Source organism: Phlebotomus argentipes, unplaced genomic scaffold, assembly GCF_947086385.1.
Source record: "Phlebotomus argentipes unplaced genomic scaffold, Phlebotomus argentipes genome assembly contig_68, whole genome shotgun sequence".
NCBI classification, from domain to species: Eukaryota; Metazoa; Arthropoda; class Insecta; order Diptera; family Psychodidae; genus Phlebotomus; species Phlebotomus argentipes.
Genome location: NW_026776169.1, coordinates 19685 through 45285, shown reverse-complemented (window position 1 = coordinate 45285; position 25601 = coordinate 19685). Strand labels below are relative to the sequence as shown.

At 39.9% G+C, this 25601-nt stretch overlaps 1 protein-coding gene across 1 annotated transcript; it reads left to right on the top strand.

Annotated features, from left to right (window-relative positions):
• The first annotated feature begins 2993 nt into the window (after window positions 1-2993).
• LOC132256994 (uncharacterized) lies at window positions 2994-23562 on the top strand. Its single transcript, XM_059753647.1, has 5 exons — window positions 2994-3343; window positions 13361-13514; window positions 14891-15102; window positions 20914-21047; window positions 21221-23562. Exons 1-5 carry the CDS (start codon window positions 3277-3279, stop codon window positions 21554-21556), a joined length of 903 nt encoding a protein of 300 aa, XP_059609630.1. The 5' UTR covers window positions 2994-3276; the 3' UTR covers window positions 21557-23562.
• The last annotated feature ends 2039 nt before the right edge of the window (window positions 23563-25601 follow it).

The following is a 25601-nucleotide window of genomic DNA, read 5'->3' as shown; positions in this document are numbered from 1 at the left end:
TTTATTTACATCGCATTTTCATGACAGGTTGATAGCGTGACTAAATTCAAATAAAATGACTTTGAAGTCAAGAATAAGAAGGAGAAGAAAATCAAATTCCAATTTGTGGGATTGCCGTCGCGACTCACTTTTGACTCAGCACGAAAGAAGGTTAATTACTGGTTGTTTAACTCTACATTGACTAGTTGTGACGACTAGTTGTCATGACTTCGTGAGTCGGAGGATTGTCAATTGGGACATGTCGGAGGGATTCTCATAATCGTGTGCGTCCCCCATTTTTCTCCCCAGGACGACCCTTTGTCGAGGGTGGCAGGCATCATAATCGAGGTAAGGACATTCAAACTATATGCCCTGCTGCAATCATCCCTTTTCGCCGTTTTTCCACACCCTCGCCACTGCGCCTAGTTAATATAAACTTCACAGGGTATCTTCATCTAATAATTTAATATATTCTCACATATTTATGTTATGTGGTCATTTTATTGTTGAAAAGGGAATTTGCTGCTGCTCGTATGTAAGCAAACTTCCCTCTTGCGACGCTCCCCACGACCATTTTCATTTATCTACGGTTAACCCAAGTGAGAGAGAGTGAGAGAGACATTCTGGGGGCAACAAAACCTGTGGGCCTATGGAAAAATCGTGGGGGGATTCGCCCGGCCATTGTCACTTTTCACGGGATGGCCTTTTGGGATCACTGAGGAATTTTGCATGAGGTGAATGGGCTGCTAACCCTAGTCACCACTTTAAGCCAAGAGAAACGATCAAAATTCAAAATCTCCCCGCACAGATTCTGGGCTTTGGCCAAACTTTCACAGCGGAATTCCTAGACTGAATTTCCCGAGTCCGCAAATGATTGCACACTAAAACTCTGCACACACACACACAATTTCTGCGCCCCCTTTTTTTGAGCCCTTATTTAATGACATGATTGAAACACTCACCCTTCTGTCTCCATGGACTATGTGCACAAACGCATGAACTTATTAATTGTATTTGCTGATAGGGTTCAATTATTCCACAGCAATTGGATAGCTGTAAAATGATATGAAGTTTTCACACAAGAGAAATATTTTTTCCGCATACCTAAATTAATTGGTTTGGCCATATAAAAAGGGGCAAAAGCTCATATTATGCGTAGAATTATGCAATTACATTGCATATTGGATTACCGGTTTATTATTTGTGGGAGTTTAAAAATAAACCAAATACGACAATTTCAGCTTATCACCGCCAATAGAAAAAGTATTTATTATAACTAAAAAATCTACAGATGAATGGAAATTGCGCGCAAAACCAATTTTCATGCATTGACGACTTCAAATTTGTGGTTTTATTTGGTGGATGATAAAATTTTGTGAGAGAATTCTCTGTTATCTGTAAATAGACAACATTATGCATATTATAATAAAATTGCATATGTAATAAAAAAAGGCAATTTTATTAAACACAAAAAATAATAATTTTGTATACGAAAAAAATCAGTACAAATTGCTTTCAATTAATGTCCAGGAGAGGAAATTTAATTAAAATATCATTTCAGGTGAACTATTAAAAGTTTTTTTGTGGTTTTCGACTTTTTAGCTAATTTATTTTCAATTTATTTTTTTATTTCTCTCATCCGCTGCACATTATGAGAATTGTTTAAATATTTCGTACACAAGTGGCAAAATGTCTTGTGTTGCAATTGCAAATTCAAACTCTGTCTTATAACGAGTTAAGTGAAGTGTTCTATTTCACGTTCATCAAGCTAAGTAGTTGAGAAATTCCACTCAACAATGAACCTTAATACGAGCTTTACTCAAAATCGAGAAAGTAGAAGAGAAGCTTTATTTACTATAGTTTAGTAAATTTAAGTTTTGCGTTGTATTTTTGTGTGCTAAAACATTAAAAATTTATTTAAATCATACTTTTTAGAGAGCAAAGTGCTGAAAAATGTTGAACAGAGGCTAAAAACACACCAAAAGCAAATTGACAAATCCCAATAAAGACACCCTAGAATGTGAATGTCTTCTAGACATTCATAACTCATGATTTAATGTGGTTATCCGAGCCAATATTAGATTCAGAGCAAAATAAGCAATGCTTGACTTAATTTTCGCTGTCCTTTTACGCACATTTCTCTGAATTTTGCGATATTTCGTCGTCTAATTGAGACATCATCGTAATCTCAGTACCAAGTGAAAGGCAAGAAAAGATCGAATTTTTAGCACTAAAAAGGGAAATTCACCTTAATTTTCGTGGCGATTGGAAATGCGTTGCTTTAGACACATTCATTTAAATTTCAAAACCTTTAATGCATTGAAATGTGGAAAATAAGGCTTCTAAAACGGTCCTTGCCCCGGGTCTAAAAATATTCTCGTACCAATTTTCATTGGTGTATTCTTTCTAGAGCCAAATTTCTAGGAATTTCGCACAAAAACCACCCTGAAAGCTCAATTAAAGGCCTGCAAACGACGGGCCGAAGCTTCCGGGGTGGATAAAAAGGGTGCGCGGACGAAGTGGGGCTAAAACGGGGGGATGATTTTACGGTCTCACGGATGATGCGGGAGTGCTTTTGGAAAATAGTTGCAGACCCGTGGGAAGTGTCAGGGAAAATCTCGTGGATTTCAGGGGGTGAATTTCGCCGATACGGCGACTGGACGAAGAGTGGAGTGTGAAGCTGAGGAAATCCACTTCACCAGCTGATCACTCGCTCCTGCGCCGTGTCGCTGCCTCTCCGCCACGGATTCATCTCTGGCGGAGCTCTGGGATGCTGGATGCCCGCTTCAGTCGCATCGTGACCGTCAGCCGAGCACGCGGGTCGCTCATCACGCAGTCCAGTGGCGCGCGCTGTGAGGAAATCCAACACACACACACCCCCTCAGAGAAGGGACTTTCCCACACGATTCAGTGCTTCGTGGCTCCACCACGCCCTTGCTCCCCCCGGAAAATTTCTCCATCGGTGGGGGCGCCCCTGTGCGGCATCCGGCGGACCCGACGATTTAAATAGCCAACTCTCGGCCAGTGTGAATTATGGACTTTGCGATACTATTGACCATTTCGTGTATGTAGCGTGTCAAAATTGAGGATATCAGTGTGATTTATACTTGGCAATTGTGTGGCTACAGCAACGACTTTTTCACACCCCGGGATCACCCGTTGGATTACCCATTGAGGACGATTGAGGAGTGCGGTCGAGTCGGACGTGAATCCCCCGATGAGAGGGCGTCAGTTGGGGTGAATTTAAATGCTCTCTCCTTGGCGATAAATCAATTGAAATCGGTGAATCTATCAATAATGTGGCGGACAACGAACCTCAATCGGATATCGTTTATCTTCTCGCTGACACTGATCTCCCTGCTCGGTAATTTTCTTGAGGGGTTTTCTTGAACTATGTTGTGTCCTCAAGTGTGTGTGTGTGAGTGTGTGTGCTTTTTGCCCATGCTTTGCATGCCGTGTGTGCTTTTTTCCACCCTTCCATGTACACATTTTCCCGCTGAAGGGACGAGACATTATTGTCACGCTGGAGTCTCTCTATCAAATCCACCGTGAGACGCGCTGCAAAAACCTTCAAGCGGAATAATCATCATATTTTATCTGTGAATTAAATTTAATGCAAATATAGTCATAAATATTCATGATTGCTCCAAATAAAATCAGTTTAGACACATCTCCTACGACACATCTATATTATTTCACGAATACACTTCATCCCTCGTGTTGTTGCTCAAACTGCCACCCTCAACCGTTGCCACACAAGTTTGCAAGAGACTCCTTCGCATAAGGCAGAGAGTCTATTTCACGGATTGTTGTACGGAAAAGACATTTACTTTGGATGTGATGTAATACAATTTTCAGATGTTTGCCAAAGCAGGTGCGACACAAGAGTGCAAATATGAAATGATATGATTTGAATTGACCGGTTTTACTGCACATATATGATGTTCAAATCAAATGAAAATACATTATAAAATCCCATAAATGAGCAATTAAAAGTATGATTTTGGAATAATTCTTTTGATGTTAAATTTGATTTGAACTCTAATTGTTTTGCAGAGTCACAATTGATTGGTCACAATAGTGGAATTGTATCGATGTTGAGAATCAAATTTCTCCATGTTATTTTAAAAAAAAAACACCCACGAAACTTTGAACTTTTCCGCGGAAATCAATTGCGATGAAAAGTGATTTGATTCGACGAATTTTGAAGCTTTCTGTGCAAATTTTCCGCCCATGAAGACGAACCGTCAATGTTGTAGTCCTATTTTTTCCCTTCTCGCTCTCTCTCTTCCCTCGCGTGAAAACACCCCCCCCCCTTAAAAACCACCCCCTCAAAACCTCTAAGTGCGGTGTATAAAGCGTGAAAAAGATATGAGAGGCGAAATTTTTCGGTGCGGCAGCTCGCAAAACTTTTACGCCCAGCCAGTTAAAAATTTTCCTCTTTTGCCGGCCAGAAAACTTTTCATGAGAGCAATTTTATAACTTGAATAAATTATCACACAATAATTCTTCGAGATTGGAAACGCGCGCTTCTTACATTATGCAGTGCCATGAATTGAGAAATGTTGCTCTTCTATGAGAACTTGTGCGATGGGGTTCCGCGCTGCCACCCCTCTGCTCTTTGTTGACGGGGGGGTGAAGACAAGCAAGCAAAGAAAAAAAAGAACAGTGCGGAAGCGGGCGAGCATTGTGAAACACTCACGAGATTCTATTTTAAATATTACATGTGGGCAAAATGAAAATTTAAGAAGCATTAAATGTTCATGTGAAGCTCTTCCAACCCCCCTTTTTGTGGGCCACAAACACCACCCGCGGCATCATCTTTGGCGATGCTGTGCGTTTGTGAAAAATAGATTATTTTCCGCATCTTGGCATGGCGGGAGCCACGAGCAAATTCCACAATATATAGGAATGTCTTGTAAATCATGGTATGTTTCTCCACTTTTTCTCCCACCCACCCAGCCACCCCCAGAGGCAATCTCCCCCTCGCACTCGTCACAAAAGGAGAATGAAATGACAAACACAAATCAGAATAAATGTTGCGACATTCCAACTCCAAATGAGCGACAAAAAGAAAGTCGAGGGGATGCGTAGAGGGGGCGGTCTGGGGCGGACAGCTCTCCAAAGCCCCCCCAACGGAAATGGCAACAAGATGATGGTATATGCCAGCGACCCGAGATTGTGATCTTTAATTCAAATTAACCGGACGGGAAAATTCCCAATTTCAACCATCAATTTCCTCTGATTTGCGGTTAACATTAATTATATTCATATAAAGCCGGCATGCGGGGTGGGATTTGCGCCACCCACCGAACATATGCTCGCAATTGTGGAGCTTTTCCGTTCCATTGTGAGCTCCTCAAGTATCTCCCCACATCTCTACACTACATTTGCATATGTAATTGAGCACCGGCCCACCCTTATCGCATTACACTGCGAGATGAAATGTCAGTGGATGAGAAATGTTTCACCATATATGAAATATTGCCGACTGCCTCGGCATGTGTAATTGCAGATGATTTACAGAAAAGACACCCTTCTTATATTGCCCAAAAATATACTCACAGGACATTTTGACCAGCGGTGAACTCTCCCTCGAGACAACATAAATATCGCTTAAGACAGAAGAAGTTACACTGAGAAGAATACATCGTAATTATTCTGACACTGAAATTTCCCACAACGGTATGGGAAATATTTCTATTTATATTGTAACTGTCGGTATTTCGCAATATGATATACAACAATATTGTAAAAAAAATGTTACCTTAATTTGGCAGAAATAATTACTTTCATTGTTAATAATGATTTCTAATTTTCACAGTAAATTCTATGTTTTATTTTGTAATTTTTCTAAAAAGTCTAGAGCACAGACTGATTGATAAAAAATTTTTTAAAAAATTTGTCTACAAATTACTGAAAAAAATTTAAAAAACAAGTAATAATTACCAGAAAAATTATAGAAAAGCTTTCGAGGCTCTGATAATTTGTGTGAAAGCTCAAGGTTTTTTCAGAGTATAAAATACGAGTAGAAATAGGAAAAATACGCGAATATTTCACTTTATTCCCAGTATATGTCAAAATGTTTGTCACTTTTAGACTGATTTTGAGCCTAATAACAATGTGGAATACTAATCATCTTCGTGATTAATTCAAAATTGACCAACATCTCTCTCAATTCACTTATCACTTCTGTGGGTAAATATATTAATTTATCATATTATATTCCCATTGTTTGATGACGCAAAGCAACTGTGCGGGAAATAATTTTGCAATATAATATCTCTCAAACAATGCATTTGCGAGCTGTGATGTTTAATGCATCGCAGTAGATGTGCGATTGGCAAAAGCAATCACAGCCACTTCACTGGGTCAAATCATTCGATTTCGTCGCGTGTTGGCGAGTAAATAGTCTCCTTGACATTTATGTGTAATATATGATATTTGTAAATGGACAAACGGAGACAATTTGCGACATAAACAAGCGTAATTTCATTCCATCAACTATTATTTTTCTTTTAAAGAGGAAATAATGTTTGTGCTTTCACTTGGAGTTTTATGAGAAAGAACAACTTTCACATTCACTGGCTTCTCCTCCCCCTTTCCTCCCACCCCCCATTGTAATGTGTATGTGTGTGCTATATATCTAAAAAGCTGTCGGATAAATGGGAAGGAAAACAAAAACCCGGTACAGTGGGTGGGCATTCAGGGGGTGGTGGCAAACTTTGATAATAACCACATACGACGACGTCACGAAAAGCTTTTTCCCCTTTTGCCATGAGTCCTTGGGTGGCTCTCTCTCTCTCTCTCAGGATCGGCAAAGTGCACACAAGTGACTTTAAAATTGAGATCGAATGGAATTTTATTTCATGTTTCACTCCAGTGGAGCTTTTTCTCGCAATCCAAACCATTCTTCTTGTCTGTCCTGATCACATTGCGGGATCTATGTTGTGTTCAGCTTGTCTGCCGAACCATTAGGATAAAAACTATCAAACACATTAGTCTCCTGACCAAATGTACACACATAGCTAGTCTGTGAAGAGAGATGGAAAACCTGAAGGGAAAAAGGTTCATGCTTTGCGCTCTTTTTCCCATCAGCTGAATTGCTGGGAAACTTCATATTTGCACACATCATGAATCATTGTAAAAAGCTCTTGAAGCATCGTAGAATATTGGAAAATTTCAAAAATATGGTCTTTAACACGCTTTGGGAGAAAAATCATTCGATTTCGTGTGCTTTCACTCTTCCTGAATAAGAAATTACTTGAGTGCTGCTTGCAAATCCGATACTAATTACGTGATGCCTCAATACCCACACTCCTGAATCATCCTCATTGAAGCTTATATTGCAATCAAAGAGGCCAGGAGTCGCAGGATTAGCAAACATCACCCTTACATAGTTTATGAGACACTCCGTCTAAGACATTCTGTACTTCCCTTGAGTGTAGAGAAACTGAGCCTGAGAGTTGAGTCACTATATATTTTGTAAATATTAGAGAAGCCAGAGTGCGAGATAATGTGGGGTTGTTGCAGTCAAAGAGAATAATAAGAAGCATATTTTCCCCATATATATATATATGGACTGCCGAATGCCATGAGGAATTGGGATAGAGATTATAGTGGAATTTCTCGTGAAAATATTTGTGTAGAATTTTCCTTCACTCATCGGAGGGGACGAGAAGATCCAATATTTTTCCACCATAATATGCTCTCAAATAAAAGTGATTCCACCAAATGGATGGGATAAAATGCTTCTGTGGCGCGAGGAAACATTAAATTTTAACACCTGGCGCCTCCACTGCAGCTTCATTTGACAAATTTCGGATAAGTGAAAAGTCTCAGGATGTTTTCTCAGTCAACCAACAGTTGCGGTGCTCTTTTGTCCTGAAACTTTAACTCGAAGCCGATGAGGAAATGCCCATTTTATGGATTACACAAAGTTTCTTTCGCTGAAATTGCCAATAAAATCACCTCATATTGGATTTCACGAGCTTTTTATCCCCGTTTTCTCTGTCAATCCCACAAATTATACAGAAACTTCTCTCTCTCTCTTCGATTGAAGACAAACCAAATTTTTTTTCGCCATGGACGGTAAAAAGAGCGAACATTTCCCTCAATAGTTTGAATTGGAGAAAGGATGCAAAGAAGGACGAGCGGCGCACATGAGAAGTTTCACGATGTGGTGATGAAAGAAATATTCCGGGGAAAGTTTTGAAATTTATGAGATTTGAGAGATTTATTTATGATGAACAGTGAATTCGCTTAAGGGAGACATGATTGCGATTAAGGATGATTCATTGGCCTCGACTTTTTGTGGATCCTGTGCAGTTAAGCACTCTTCTTGTGTCCCATAAAAGTGAACTGCTGAAGATGCTCCATTGATGATATTGTGCAAAAGATCCCCTTTTTTTCGCCTCCCCGCCGTGCAGAAACTTTCCGCGTGAATCGCATGACGTATTTTTTGGCACACTTAAAGTTTTGCAAAAAAGAAAAGAAGAGAATTTTATCGTTTTAAGTCGATTTCCTGTCGTTTCACTGAAGCATTTCAATGGAATTAAATTTATTCAATTTTGCTGTTTGATTTTTCTTCATCGTGAAAACACTGCGCAAATGGAAACTTTTATTCAATTGCATTTTTATAATTCAAATGAAAAATTTTTTGAGCCTTGCTGAATATGTTGAACTTGTCTAAAATTACCCAAAAAGTTTTGACAGTATTTAAGTCAAGACCACAAATTTAGTCTCATCTCGTCATATTTCCACAGGAAACATTTTAGAACAAAGATAAACTTGACATATTCTTAGAGCGTGTTTCGGCTTTCAAGTTGATGAATAAAATACATGGTGGAGAGAGAAATTTACCACATCTAATTTATATTTCACTAAAGTAAAGATCTTTATTCGGCATGTCTTGTAGTGATTTCTTTTAAAAATTCCAAGAAACGCGTTCCATCGCTCAATAAGCTTCACCATTTGCTGTGGAGTCACAAAGCGTCATCAATCAAAAGTCATACACTCCGCGCGAATCGCTTCAAGGGGTCAACTTCTCTGTCAAAAGCTTTTCCTTTTCCACTCCAACACTTGGCAGTCGAACAGTGGCCTAGAGTTCTTGCAATTTCGTATTTCGATGGGGTCTTTTGGTCTTGCGAGAGAAGAAAGAGACATTGTTGTCCGAGGAAATCCGGTGAGGCAATTTATTTCCCGGAACAAATAATACAGAGTTTCCTCATCACTCCCCCATTGGCCCTTCGAAATAGGGTGGGGGTGGAGAGAAAAATATGTGTACTCCGTCAATTTAGTACCCTCTCATGGGCTGAAAGACAAGGGGAAATGAAAAAGTTGAAATGTGTCTATCACACATAATAATATTATTGTTATATTATTCTTTTTCTCGCCCTCCTAATCGAGTCACACAGCAAACGAAACTGCCCCCCACAACGTCCCTTTGAAGCTCTGTCCGAGCGTGAAAAGTTTTCCATTCCCGGCGTCTCATGACAGGGATAAGAAGAGGAGGCCAGGAAAAAAAAGAACTCTTCTGCTCACGTAGGAGAAATCCTTCAAGCAAAACTTCAAGACATTACACACATAATCGGAGGGTTGGGCCCAACATCGCAAATACTGCGGCACAGGGGGTGGGAAAGAGTGTGGCGAGATTCGTATACTAAACATATAGAGCATTGTTAAAGTTTGTTGCCAATTTCCATTTTTTTCCGTCACTACTTTTTTTTGCCAATTCACTGCGATACCAGGCGTCTCCACTGGGTAAGCTCCCCAGAAAGACTCTTCGGCGGAACATAATTACGTGTTTTTTGGCCCGACAAGAGAAGCGCGCGAGGGCAAAAACCACCCGCCAGACTCTCGTTGCGCTCTTTCACCACGTTCTTCTGCACTCAGACAAATAATCCATCCTAGAAGTTAGAAATCTACACTATTTTCAAGTCCTTTTCGGCTTATTGTGATGTAATTTCATGCTCTTCGAAAGTCATAAATATAAATTTTCTGAGCCTGTTTTCTCATACAATTAATACCTTTCTCGACATAATTTTCAAGTCTTTTTATCAACTATGAAAGAAGATGTTTTTCCGGCAATCTTTGGATTAAAACCAATGGATTTTCTTTATATTTTCAAAACCTTGTCGCGAATAAACATAAGGAATTTCCCAATGCTTCAATTCCTAGCGGAAAAAGACTGGTTTGAAGACTGAAAAGGACTTAAATCGATCCTAAATCTAGTCAAATAAAAAATCTACGTAAAAAAGAGTTGTAGTTGTGCTAAAAACTCTTAATTCTTAAGCAAAAGAAAAAGATAATTTTAGGCCGAATATTCTTGATTTTATTCCCAGCTTGATCTCAAAATCGTGTTAATTTCAGCCCAATTTTCTCTCAGTGCGGAGAGTTTAACTATTAGCCCAACATCATCCAATATTCGCTTATCTGGGGGCGAATTTATTCACTTCTCGAGGGTTTGCGAAGCGATAAAGAAACAACCGAAGTACACATAATACCTGTAATTCTTACCTTTCAACTACCCCGGGAGTTTTTTAAGGGATTTCATCCGGGGCTAAGTAGAAAAGCTGCCCTTCATTCGCAATAAACTACCCCTAATGCCGCAGCTCAAACTATATATGAATAAAGGAGCTTTACAAGATTATGATGTGATTGTTTGAGAAATACCACTCAAAAAGCTTTTTGCTTGCGAGGATGATCTTCCAGAGATTCCATGGTGAATGGCAAGAAAGCTCTCCTTGTGGAGTTATGCTGATAGTCTTAAATTTCTATCAACAAAATGAATTTAACTCAAATTAACGATTTCTCTTGCTCTCTTATTCATGAGCATTTTTCTTTCTCTTTCTCTTTCTATTTATATTACGTGTCTCTTCAGCATTTTTCAGTTGCTCAACAAGCATTGGGATGAAGAAAAAAAAATCCCAATTTCTCTTGCGTACCAGCAGAACACTGGCCCATGAACATGAAAGTTTGTGCTCCACACTCATTTTTGATATGCTCTCTCCCTCTCCCCCATACTTTAATCTCCCCCTTGGGTGCTCGCGCCCTGCACACGAAAAAAAGGCGAAGGGAATTTTCTTGAATGTTTATTTGAGACACTTTATTTTTTGTATGTGTGTGCGGCACTGTGTATTCTCTCAAGGAGACACACGAGTAAAATATATGCTGCTCAATTTTCTGGAATGACTGTGTTTTCTATCTTGTGCTCTTGTGGCTCGAAGGGCGGCCGTGTGGGTGGGGAAAAGTGTATGCTCTGGGATAAAATGCTTGTGGAATGCCAAGGTGGCTGATGGTGGCTTTAAAAACATCACCCAATCTTTTGTATGATCGTCGTATGTGGAAATACCTCCACTTTCCACTCAACCAACCCCCCCCAATCCCACCCCGTCAGCGATGAGGGACGAGGGAGCGTGGCGTGGATTCATGCATTGTGTCTTGGACGTGGAGGGAAAACCTTTTATGTCTGCTTAAGTCGTTTGAGTAAATGTGTAAGAGTCCTCGTAACTCCATTACAGGGACTCTTATTGGGCGAAGGAACTGCTTCGCACTTTCTCTCCGCATCCCTTGGCATCTGTGGGGAGGGTGGAAAAGGAGAGGAAAGGAAAAAAAGCGCCGCACTATGTGCGTTTAATAGTAAAATGTGTACGTAGGAGAGTGAAAGAGGGAAAATTGAGTAAATATAAGGAGAGAGATGCTTTTATATATGAAGTATGGTCGATGGCACAATGCCTTCCACTTTATTGTGGATCCTGCCACATGGGGCATTTAACTCTGGCCTCGGAATATAACCAAAGCAATTCCCACAGAATCTCATTATTTCCCCTTGGCTCTCGTCCACCCTCGTTCGCACACTAAACATCCACCAAATCACTCCTCGTCGTCGCTTCGACATTTCACCCCCCGCATATACACTGCGGAAGATGTGCAAATAGTAAACAATCTCGGCAAATTATTCGCCATTTAAAATCATTCCGGCAAACACACACTTTCAATATTGATTGCGAATACATTTCCGAGAAAATCTCCTTGTCCTTTGATGGTATTTTCAACTTACGTGAGTTTTCAAAAGCACTCTGAGTGGAAAGCCACACTTTTCCACAAACACCGAGTCACATATGTTGGGTAATTTGAAATTAAATACATGTTGTCGAGCTGCGAGAAGTATAATTAAGTCAAACCATGCCACAGATGGCATATAAACTGTCAATGTGTGGTTGTATATCTTGTTGTCAGATTGAATTCTGTACGGAAATCAGAGACTTTCATTCACCGCATTCACCACACATTTTCACTAGACATCCGCCAAGGGGAAGATAGTTTGCCTAAAATCTATACAACAATCTTCTTTATTATTCACGTTTCTATGCCACGATAAGAGGATATGGAGGGCCTCGAATGCTTCTAGCTTTTCGCTGTGGAAGCTTTCTAGATCACAAAATCATCTCTTATGCTTTGTAAATGAACTCAAAATTGCAGATTCTGAATTTAATGAATGAGCTAAACATACACATAACCTAGAAAAGAATCAATTTGGTTTTTTTCTATGGGAAAATCAAAAGGAATTCAAAGAATCGGGATAATTTGTCAGTGAAAGAAGCTCTCAGGAAAGGAATATTATAAGGTTTTGAGTACTTCCGCTGTGCTGTACACCACTTCTGACTCCATTATCTCCCCCTTGACATCCACAAAGGATAAAATAACATCTAATTGTGACTCGGGAAAATCATTACCGACGAAATATTCTGTTTATTGTGCCAATTCTTGAATGTGGTTTCAATATATAGGCATTAATGAGGAATTGTGTACAATTTCTCCTGCATTAATGTAATTAAAATCAGTCGATGTGAGAGTGGAAAAGGCATTTGGATGTTCTGGTTGTGCGCTATCAATCATAATTTACATGAAACCATTTCCTGAATATGATAAATCTTCTTCATCAGCATGATTAAAGCTCCTGTGGTAACATGAGAGTGTTTGTCTGTAACGTGAGAAGGTGTAACGTAACACTTTGACTAACTAAATATTTTATTCAAGCAACATTACCTGCAATTTGTGCCAGAGTGTGTGTGTGTGTGTGGATTGCATGCGAGATCGCACGTGGGAGATTGTGGGTGGGTGGCGAGGAGGGTGTGACTGAAACAATGAGGAGCACGAGCGGTCTTTGGGAGAAAGAAAGCTCCCCAGAGGCGAAAAGCTACAAAGTGGCGGGAAATATGAGTAAATATAGGATTTCAGTCATTTCCTCTTCGCATATCCATTCGCTTTGACACCCTCAGTTCCTCTTTTTTTCCCTCTCTCGACCCAACATATCTTTGCCCTCACCTTGCATCGCCTTTGTGCACCTGAGCTGACTTGTATTTGATTATTCCGACAGGATGCCGTCAAATTGAGGCACTTCAAATGACAGACATTTCCGTGCCGAGGGTGGCCGATGTGAGAGACACGGTAACACTTTCATGCACGTACAACATGGGAACACACAAGCTCAACTCTGTCAAGTGGTACAAGGATGGGAGTGAATTCTTTCGGTGAGTCTCCTAAATACACACACTTTTCCATCTGTGCGCAACGATGGGGAATTAAACTATAGAAAATTGAGTATTATTGCACTCCACGGTCTCGTGAACATGCAAACACACTCAACCGCGCACACGAGTGGGCTTTTTGCCATCCACCCCGTCAGAGTTGGCAAATGCACGTCAATCGAGATGATAGATACGCGCTGAACTCATCTAAAATGTATCGGCTGACCCCTCCGCCGGCTCTTGTTCAATCTCGTGAGCTTGCGACTGTTTTGATTGACTATTTTTCACAGAATTCTCATAATTGTAGCTTTTGAACAGTTATAAAGTGTTTTTCCGGTTAAAAACTCACCGATTAGGCAGAAAAGAACGTATTTTGAGTCGATTTATTCTCATTTCTGCCACTGTAAATCGACTGCAGCGCCATTTTGAACAAGAGTTCCGGGAAGGTCGGTCGGTATCGTCTGGAACTTCCGGAATAATTAAAATGCAACAAACTAGATAAACCCTGAGGATTTTGTCGTCGGAACCTAATTTGGGATACAAAGGAATGCTTTTCTAGGCAAACGAACATGCAAAGTTTGAAAGCTGATGATGCGAATGTAAGGGAAGAAAACTGAAAGTTCAATTTAGAAATATATCACAGTACATTTGCATCTCAGCACTTCAAAATGGAAATGAAATCCTCTTTGCATAGTGGAAAACTGTGACGAGTGAATTGAATCAAGAAATATTCCTATACTTTTGCATCCGTTTCACTTAACAATCCTCAAGCCAAGAGCTCTCGAGTTGGAGGAAATTTATTTCATTATCATCAGCAACTATCTTTCAATGTTGGGAACAAATGCAATTGATCAATAAAGAGTTGGTAATTTAAATTTCCACACAAGCTCACAGATTGTTCATAGACAGAGAGCAAATCAATGACAAACTTTCTTCGAGTGGTTAATAGGCAATTATTAGTTTTGTACTTTTGTGGCAGAAATAGAAAATTTAGTCCAGGAAGCAAATTATCATGCATTAATGTTCACACTTGAGACTTCTTACATTCAGGCTCACAGGAAATCCCGGACTTTTTTTTATTTCTTCTTTTGGATAAAACTTGCCAGACAAACAATTCAATTGCAGTTGCCAAATTTAATGAAAAGAATATCCTCAGCAAACAGAGATAAATTGCTGGCCATAAAAAAGAAGTTTTATCTCTCTTTTTGCCCCAATGAAATTTCTCGCAATTATCTCTGTGCCAAATTGCACATTATCGTTTTCCAACTCTGGACGTGTTTTGTGTGTTCAATTGAGCAAATGCCCAAGAGCGGGAGAAAAACGTAGAAATGCAAACACACTTTTCTATTGACTTTTTTTTTTCCAAATGTGCCCTGCAGATATGCACCAATGATGATCCCGCCAATTATGACGTTTCCCGTGGTCGGCGTGACACTGCCTAAAGATCAGACAATTCTCTGCACCAAGAGCACCTGCAGTGTGATCCTGGATCAGCTGGAGCCACGCACCAGCGGCTCCTATCGCTGTGAAATCTCAGGCGATGCGCCGGAATTCAAATTAATCAGCCAAACTGGCAATATGACCATTGCAGGTGAGCTTTTGCACGGCATCAATGTGAATTTCGCATGATTGAGCACTTGAATCGCACACTGTTTGCCACATATATATGTATTCCTGATGGTGTACTTAAAATTCTGCTCTCATGATGAGGGAAATCGTACAAAATCATTGCAGTCAAATTATACTATATGATGGAAAGATGTCCAAAGGCACTCGTTAGGCTCCTTTTCCGACCTATTCACCACTCAATCTGTAATACTGAATGGAGTGAGGTTCTCTCGCCTCACCTTCATTTCCATCTCCAGTGTGAGCTTTTCCCATAGAATTCAAGGGTTCGTTCACCCATTGCGATATTTTCCTCCAAATGCAGTCAGACCAATTTTGCATGAATCCCGTATGTAATTTGTGCCACATTGTGATGCATTTCCCTTCGTCTGCATAAGGAAAATTCCCTCACATGATGGAGCTCTTTCTGCCATCGCAGTGTGATGTGTGAGAGAGAGAGAGAGGGAGAGGAAAAATGTTTACACAACATTCCGCAAAGCAGGAGAGCTTCACACTAACGAACTTCTTCTCTCTGTCGAGAGCTAGAGCGAGAGAGAAAATTCAAATGCACAAGAAAACACATTTCCTTACAGCGAATGCTTAAGACAATATATCACAACTTGTCGTAAGTTTTTTCTCCACCACTTTCATTCCAATCTTGTCATCTTTTTTCCACCACCACCCTCATTGCTGTCCAGGGGTCGGACATGAAAAAAACAAGTTTGGTGGAAAAACAGCCGGAGAAACATTAAATTCAATGTGATGAAAAATTTTATAAATGACTCTCAACGCGCCATGCGAAATCGTGATTAATGAGATACACAAGGTTTAATTTTAATCGCGAATTATTTTTTATCTCCGACGGCTCGTTTGGCGCGCGAGAAAAATCGCGCTCGGGCGGAAAGCGCACCACCTTATGGATGTTTTGTGTATTTAAAATTAATTAAAAGCGGAAAATTAATGAGAAAAATGCTCAGTGGAGGATTTTATGAAACGCCGCCACCCCTCGAAAGTCCACGATGTTTGCCAGAAGCCATCGCCGGAAGGATGCCAAGGGATGACATTTTGAGCGAGAGGACAGTACACTGCGTGTCAATGCTAATTGACACTTTGATGTATTGCTTTTGCATTGGAACACAGTGTGTCTTCTCTCAAGTATGTTATGGACTTCAATCCATTGAGTAAACTTTTCGGATAGTTTTGCAAATAAAACAAGAGAGTATTTTATATATATTAGAGCACAACAGATCCTCTACAGGATTCATTAAGGAACGCTCGAAGCAAAATCCTTCTTTCCAAACTACCTGGCAAACGCCAGACGCGTCTGAAAGAATTTCAGCTGAAAAATCCATTCGAAATCCGTCGTTTTATGTCTTTTTCGTCATTGAAAAAATTTCAATTGATTTTCTTGCAGGATTTCGACAGGAAAATCAATTGAAAAATTGTCATTTTCTGTTCTTTTGATCCTGCAAAGAATTTCAACGAATTTCGACACGAAAATCAATTGAAAATCCACCGTTTTGTGTCCTTTCGGTCCATTAAACAGTTTCAACAGATTTACTGTCAGGATTTCGGCGGGAAAATCCTGTAAAAATCAATTAAGAATTGATCTTCAAGAGATCTCATGTATGTGCCTAAGAGGTTAGAAAAGACAATGGACTTTCCCTCAGAAATCCTACAGAACACAGCGGACTGTCCGGTGGGAATCCCATTAGAGCTACTTTTCTACTGGGTATTTTTCATTGTTTCTTGTTTCACTGAAATCCCAAACGCATTTAGTGGTCTTGATGATATTCATCTAAATCCTTTGGCACGTTCCTTCTTTCTAAGCGAAGGATAAATGCGCCCACCTTGGTGCGGTGTGCTCGGATAGCGAGAAAGGTGACTTCAGGGGTGAGATATAATAAATTGCTGGCGTAGATCTATCTAATGGATTGGGCAACGGAGCGGCGTGTAAGAGAGAATTGTGCTAATTTTATTCTGATGGCCAATAGCCGATATCTGACTTGCCTTCATTTGTTCACGCCCGAAGATTAGCAGTTAACTCGACTGTGTCTGTCATGCACTTGAGCATGCTTTATGGCTCCGGGGGCCATGCCTAATTTATTAGAGCATGATTAATGTAATATCATTTGTTCGTATTGAAAAGTTTTCCTTCCCAGCCAGAACACCAATTATGCAACTACGTGGCTCACGAGGAATTTCCCTTCTCGCCCCGCGGAGGAGATTTTTCACGTGCAAATTAAAGTCAATTGCGACGATTCTCATCGTGCCGCGCCGTGAGATTGATGCCATCATGAGGAGAGACAAAGTAATATGCCTGCGATAAATTCTCCCATTTGATCGTGGGAAATTTCCAAGGGGGAGATAATTGGACAAATGATAATTTTGCATAATTATTTCAAACTTAACTTGCTCTAAGCTGAGCTTTCTTGCTCTAAAACGACGTAATTCTTGATTGGCATCGTGAAAAGGCTTTTTTGGGCATTTTTTTACCATAACCTCAAAAATAACTTTGAGACACTCAAAAAAATGTTGAAAACAAGCTTAGTTGTAAGGTTTTTAGAGAAAAACTGAAGGAATTCGGTAGTGAATTAAAATGTGCTACTTTTAGACTACAAAATTGTCTTATTTATCTTAAAATTGACAAATTTTGAGGTTATATTTAAATAAAACATATAAATTGATAAAAAGGCAGTAATTTGGTGAAGAAAACAGTTTCCCAAAGAGGAATTTTCTTGGGTATCTTGTAATATTTCAGAGTTCCACTGACTTTCGCACAGAACTCTACATTTGTGAGGCACAATATGTCCCTCTTGGAAATTTGAAAACTCAAATTAACTCCCACTCACGCTCCATCAATTCCACGGTCTTCGTCAAATTTTCCCACTCTGCGTGCGCGCGGCCAATTTATCGGCAAAACTTTCATTGATTTGCGGAGAAATAAAGTGGGATGTAATTAGAAATTCGTTGCGGTACATAAAACTTGACTTTGTACAAAATCCAACACACAGAGTTCATGTTTTGGGGCGATAAATTGTGGGCGGAAATTGACCAAAAATGCGACAATATGGCAGGCAATTGAGGCCCACAAAACACTGATAGCTAATGATTCTATTTTATCACGCCCGGACACGGCATAAATGTCACTGTGTGGGTAATTAACACCTCTGGCACGCGTAATGACCAAAGGATAGGCGATAAATCACGGATTTTTCTCACCTCAATTTCATTCTGCATCACACTCAAATCCCCAAGCCAAATCCTTGCCCAGCCACTTTTCCCAGCCAATATCCCGAGCGAGTGGATCTTAGGGGGTTGCTCGATACACAATTTATGGGCCATTTGGGAGTTTCTCTGCGGCTATATTGCCTCCATTCGACTTCATTTTGGGGAAGAAGAATCGATACATTAAAGGAGTAACGCGCGATGTAATTGAAAAGCCGAGATAAAACTTTTAGCTTTATATATAGTGAAGGGATTTGATTAGGCACAAAACACACACTTAATCTCACTTTCAACTTGTCACATCACAGAGTGAATTTTTCATCAATTTTTAAGGTTAAAAACAAGCCCTTAAAGCTTCTCCATCTTTGGTTGAATCTTTTCTAATATAAAATCTTAATTAACTGATAAATCTCTGTGTCTAACATCCTTTTCTCTCTTTGTGCAAATAAAAGCATCTTCATCTTTGGATGAAAATAGCGTAAACTTTACCCCCTTATGTCTGCTTTCCTCTTGTTCTTCCTATATTTGCAATTTTCATAATTCCCCCAGCGATGTACGAAGGTTATTGTCTCGCGTAATTAAGGATCCGCGCTTCCCTTGAATTGCATAACGCGCGAGCACTCAAGTGCCCTCAATGAGTAGCCCCTGAGGGCGTTGCTTTTGTCTCTATAAATAAAAGTTGCACGTCCACAGCACGGGGAGCTCGTGGTAATCTCTGTCCGTGCTGGCAAAGTATGAAAACTTGTGAGTGAATATATTCAAAAGCTCAAGATGTATTACGTTCGGCGAGAGCTTTCAGCTTGTCTGCGGTGTGCGCCAGAATGCTGATTGGGCGTCCCCGCGCGCGTGGCGGCGGCGTCAAAGGGCGGGGGTGTGATGTGAGTATCTGTTTCTGTCCGAAATTTGTTCGGGGTGCGGTTTCGGGGGGAGGTTGGGGGGCGCAACAAAGAACGGTGTTGACACAAATTTATACGATTCAATATGGAGAGAGGTTTGGGGCGAAGGATATTTATTGGTTTTCGATTACCCTCAGCATAGATTTGTGCATGTGCTGATATATGTGGCGCTCGCTCATCCCTTGTGCGCTGCCCACAAGGCGCTCTCGGACAGAATCTCACCCCGTCGCAGACACAAATTACAACCTCTATGCACTCCTGTCTAATGGCGTTTCATTGACTGTTTTTATCACGCCGCCACCTCATCCGGTCCACTTGTGGACAATGCCTCGGCTGTGATTATGAGGATGGCCAGATGGGCAAAAACCCACCCTGGAAGACCGTGACAGAATTAATTGAGGGCGATTGTGAGACTGCTGTGAGCGAATCATGTGAATCTGCCCGATTTTTTTCCACCACCCACGCAAGAATTAAATCCAACAGTTGCTCTGCAGCTCAAGGGGGAGATAATATGGAATTTTGAGATAGAAAGTTTCTGATTGGCATTCTTCAAGAACTCTAGCTGTTATTTGAAGAAGAATATCATAAAAAATTGCTAGAAAACCTCAATTTATAAGTGAGTTAGTTAGATTTTAGTCAAATATCAGTTAGTTTCCAGTCATTTTCAGAGGATAAAATCAAAATCAACAGAATATCTTGCAAAATATCGCAGATTTCGGCCCTTATAAATGCTATTCACGACACTTATCGATACAAATTCCACGCAATTTCCTTTTCTTAACCAAATTTCAGGGGAAAATACGACAGATTCGGATTAATATAGATTAATTACTCCCTTAACTGTCGCTTTTAACTATTTGTCCCCCAAAGCTGTCAATTTGTATTGATAAGTGTCGTTGCGACTCCTTTGAAATGTTAGGAAATGTTAGGAATTTTCCTCCCCCTAATAATATCTCCCCCTTGGATCAACTGTACCATCCCTTATTGTGCTCTCAAGGGGCGGATCTTACAACATATTTGCTACTATAATTTATCTTTGCCATTGCAAGTTCGAGCGAGCAATTTATCATGAGTAGTTTATTTTAATTGCCATTTGTAGGAATTACTGCATCTCTCGCCATTCAATGGGATTCGACTGAATTATCCCCTTAATTGGGTGATCTTAAAACTTTATTATACACCATCGACGATCTTTGATTGCAATTGCAGACTTTAACATGGCAGCTTTTTTAATCGTTTCTCTCGTGTGTGTGTTGTTTTTATGCATTTGAATCGTCTTTTGTTGCAAAATTTATGCAAATTTCGTCTCGATTACTCACAAGTTCCCCTCTGGCGAATTATCACGAGTGCGAGCTTTCGAGTACATGGAGTTGGGTTCTTGAAAGTTTTATTGGTATCTGCCAAGTGTATCAAGAAGTTGTTGGATTAGTTCTGGGGACTCGATGAATGGGTTTGCATAGCGTGTGCTCGAAGTTATCTCTGTGCATGGCAAATTGAGAGTGCGCCTTTTGGAGAAGTGGTCGTCGCGATATAATCCGCACACAGTTCAGCATCAATTTTAATTATGGCAAAAGTGAATAGCATGAAATGCATGCGAGCAAAAAATGAGAGAGCAGAAGCTGAAGTGAGTTTTGGCAAGTTTAATTGAATTCTCTGGCGATATTTGATTGCAGCTCTGCCCCGACACGATCCAATCATCACCGGCATCAGCCACAGCTACGAAGACGGTGACTTTTTGCTGGGCAATTGCACATCCGATATGTCAAGTCCACCGGCCATGCTGTCGTGGTACATCAACGATGAGAAAGTAATCACCATTTTTCTCCTCATTCCCCACTCGTCCCTGTCACACTTGTGTCAAATATTGCATTTTGATTAAAAACTCGCCACCCCCGGCCGACCCCACCCCCCTGACAGGCGCTCTCAAGGGCGAATTTAGCAAGCCACCACCCCCTGAGATCCGTATAATTTCTCCCGCAGGCACCGCCAGAGTATCTCCAGCCACTCCGTGAGACAACCATCGAGTCAGACGGTTTTCAATTACGCTTCCGGAGCTTGGAGGTACGGTTTCATGTAGATAAGACACGGCACGCAATTTTCCGGGGCGCCATGCGACTCAAGTGTCTCGCCAGAGTTGAGCAGATCCCGGCGGCCACGCGAGAGTCGAGCGCCATTGTGTACATAACGTCACAGGATGACTTAACCAATCAAAAGTTAATTAACTATTGGACTAATTCGGGTCACCGCAAATTTACGGCGCAACTCCTCCATGTCACCCTGGCGGCGCTCGTGGGGCTCGTGTTGGCAGCGAGATAGTGTATTAAATATTAAAAAGGCCAAACACCCACGCTGCCGCGGCGGGCGGGGCGGCGAGCGCCCCCCAAAAGCGACTGGTAAGTCGACAAAGTCAGGAGCGCGCGACGGAGGCGGAGGTCATGTATTTGTAATAAAGATTTAATGAGAAAGCGTTGGTTAGCTGATTTAATACTTACACAGACAGATTTATATTATAAAATACAGCGTACTGTGTATTAAATTTTGTAAATCTCTTCCTTAGTTCTTAATATAAGTGGCCTTATTATTTTCATGTATGCTCAAAAAGTGATCCGCTTTCTGGGGCGCATTTCGTCGGGGGAGAGACAAAAATTGACGGTTGGATTTTCTTTAAGACACATTCACGAAAACACCCCCTAAACCCCACAATATGAGGACTGAGAAACACACCTTTAAAGGTATTACAATATTTCTGGAAGCTGTGTATTTATCGATCGGAGGCGAAGAGCAAAAGCTAATGCAAAATGCAAAGCAGAACCTTCTCAAGGAGGCAATTTTGTATTCAGTACCTTCAGTACAATATTTTAAAAGCTTTTCTTCGCAACATCTCAAAAGTTCTCGCACGAAGAGCATCACGAGCGCCCCAGAAACCGCAATCACATGTCTCCAACTGAAAATGAGTGATGTATAATTGAATTTTCCCAGAAGAGGAACCGCGGAGGATGAGCGCCCGGAAAATTATAGATGGAAAAGAAAGAAAGAAAAAAAACACAAGACAAAATCTATGTGGGATATATATATATATATATTACAAAATACCCCAGAATTGTAATATTTAATGTATAACATAACGCATATCATCGTAAAATCCTTATTAAAAAACAAGAAAATTCTCATTTCCTAAATAGATTTGAAAAGAGTGGAAGTCATATAAATTAGAAATGATGAAAAATTTATAGTCATATATATTATGGGAAAGAAAAAAACACTCCATATGAATTGTTCTTTATCCGGCCGAAATGTTGAATTTAGTGAAGAAAAAAGAAAACAATTTTTGAATTATGCATTTATTGTAATAAGTAACTAAATGTTTGCAAAACACAACTCACTCTATTTTCGTGTATAAAGGACTTTGAAGGTAATTAAAGAGTATAAAAAAATATGAAGGAATGACGCAAGAAGTCAAAGAAAACGTAATAAATCTATCCTGTAATGGTTAATCCGTTGTGGAGGAGAAAGCGAGGGTGGAAAATTGTGACAAAAGCTGTAAATATACGAGGAAAAAAAGAAAAGTGCGCACGGAATTAAGGTTCTTGTGAGGTTAAATCAAAGTGTGTAAAAGGATGACATAGACTAATGGCAGATGGACAGAGAGAATATTTAGAATTCAATGTATAAAACACATACTGATGAATATTGATGAAAATTGACTCATTATAAATCCCCCGGAAAATTTGAGCAACACACAAAATAATCCTCATACTCGTTGTACATATAGCAAAAAGTGAAAAATCAAAATTGAATTTCAAATGTAATTTAATATTGATAGTGCATACACAATTATATTGACATTAAATATTTATTAACAACAAAAATGAATTTATTAATAAAACAGAAAGTCAAAAACATACACAAATTTTGCACTAATTACATGATAAAACATTTACATAGTTGTATAAACGGGGGACTGAAGGATCCGGACGTTAGGCAGACCCAAATCAAAAGAATCCCACTCAGTTTGAGGGGGTGTTTTTGCAAGTAAAACCATCCCTCGTGGCGTGAAAGATGACGAGGTGGATATTCAGTCAATAAATTATTCAGAGAAAACATGGAAAATTTAACTCACACAAAACACACACACACCAAAAGAGAGTAAAATATAAGTATATTAAGGGGTAAAAAAAGAAGTGAAGACACATGACTAGTTAAATTAACAATGAATGTACTAATGTATAATCTTAAAAAAAGGAATGGAAAAAAATCTATGAAGAATTATCTCCCATGAAAAGGAAGACAACAACTAATAGAATTGATATTTTTATGTTAAACCCATTGAACCTTTAAATAAATCATTTTAAAAAATCTCACCGTCTTGCAATCACACTTTTGGCGTCACAGACAAAACGAGGGTTGAAGTCAATTGGGGAAAATATTGGAATTATCAATCATTTGTCAGTAAATCAAATGCTACAATTTGTTTCCCATTTTCTCTCCCATTAACTTCGTCTCGCTCCCTTTCTCTCTCTCTCACACCGTTCAACGTCAGATTCACTTAGTCAGCGAACATGGCTGAGGTGGAGAAGAAATTTTTTTTAGTATAAATATTAAGGGGTAGATATTGTGGGAAAATCTTTAGAATACTTTCATTGCAAAAGCTTCTTTTGTAACAAAATTAGGCTTTTTCCAAATTATTTGACTCAGAAATATCAATTTTATAACTATTTTTAGGTTATGTGATTAATTTAAAACAGCTTCTGGTAGTTAAATAACCCCAAAATTCATCAAATTTATGTTTAAGCTAAGATTATTTCGCTTTTTCTCGGCAGAATTGAGCATTTGTGTTCGTAAAACTTCAAATTGAAAAATTTCTGTGGTAAAAATAGCTTAGAAGTCAATCATAACCTCAAATTTTCATTTCAATCTAGAAGAATATCTCTTTGCTCAGTTAATTCCGTGATTATTTAGTAGAAACATTGAGATATTCACTATATTGACTCATTTCAAGGTTTGGAGGGATTAAAATAGGTCCAAAAATGATCTTTTAAACCGAATCTGGAAGAGTTTAAACCTTTTGAATCGGAGAAATGACAAGAAACAGTTGAAAGAGTTTAAAAAGCGACGAGAAATGACTTTAAAGGTGTTCAGAAGTGTCTCTGAAGGGTTAAAGTTTCGAAGTGGTGTACAAATTAAAGACACATTATCTCCCCCTTGACAAGTACCATAAATTATACACGGGAAAAAGCGTGAGTTTTGAAATAAATCATGACAGCGCAGGAATTGTTTTTTCTCACTCTGTCTCTAAACTCTAAATCAACAGCTGTTTTTGCGCTTATTCCAACTATTCGGAAAAACACACACAGAACAACCCATTTTCGAGGCACAGTTTCCACCGTCATTCACATATATATTATCATATCGCACACACATTATTTTGAACCTGAGGTTGCGGCGCGTGAAACAAAAGGGCGAGCAGCGATATCAAGGGTATCGAGAGTGTGAGATATTTATGAAAATGTGTCACAATATCATAAAATTCAATGATGCTTCTGGTCACACTCAATTTGTTTTATTATAAAATTATACCTCTTGGGGACTGTGTCTTCCCAACCCTCCCGGAAAGCTCTGCCGCCGCCGCCCTCCATTGAGTCACCCCAGCGTTGGGCGTCTGAATTGAATAACGCATAATTCAAATTTTCATCTATACCGTGCGCCGGGGAGGACAATAGAAGGGTGGCGCGAGGGATGGGGAGGAGAGTGGAAGAGTATTAATGCCGGGCGAAGAGAAAGTCGCAGTGCAGTTTATCATCCGGAATGTGGCCCCCGATGGCGTTCCATTGAGCGAAGTTGCAGGGGTGCACAGTTGGGGGTTCGCAACTTCGTCCGACGTCTCTGTTTCAGCAATTTCCGCCCCTTCAGCCACACGCGATCGCTCGCCGCGAAGGAAGGGCGCGATATTCTGGAATTTCACTTGTGCAGCACGACTTTGGGCGAGTGAGAATCTGCGACTAACTGGTAATTGATATCCAGATGTCTTCACTTCGTCGCTCTCGCGCTGAGAGCACTTATAAGTCAAGGGGGAGATGTTATATCCGGAGTCTGTACACAACTTCCTGACACGTTAAAGTTCATGTTTAATAAGTAAAACTTACAATCAATCTCTCAAGTTTTCATCTGAAATTCCTAGAAAAATCCACTCAAAACTATTATTTTTGCCATTTTTCCAAACCTAATCCTTAACTTACTGAAAAGGAAACATTTTAATGCATACAAATTCTTGATTGTGCAAATAACAAGAAATCTTCCTCACTTAAGAATAAATTTCTAAATTTCCGTTCGTATTATCTCCCCCTTGTCAAGCCCTTTTGGC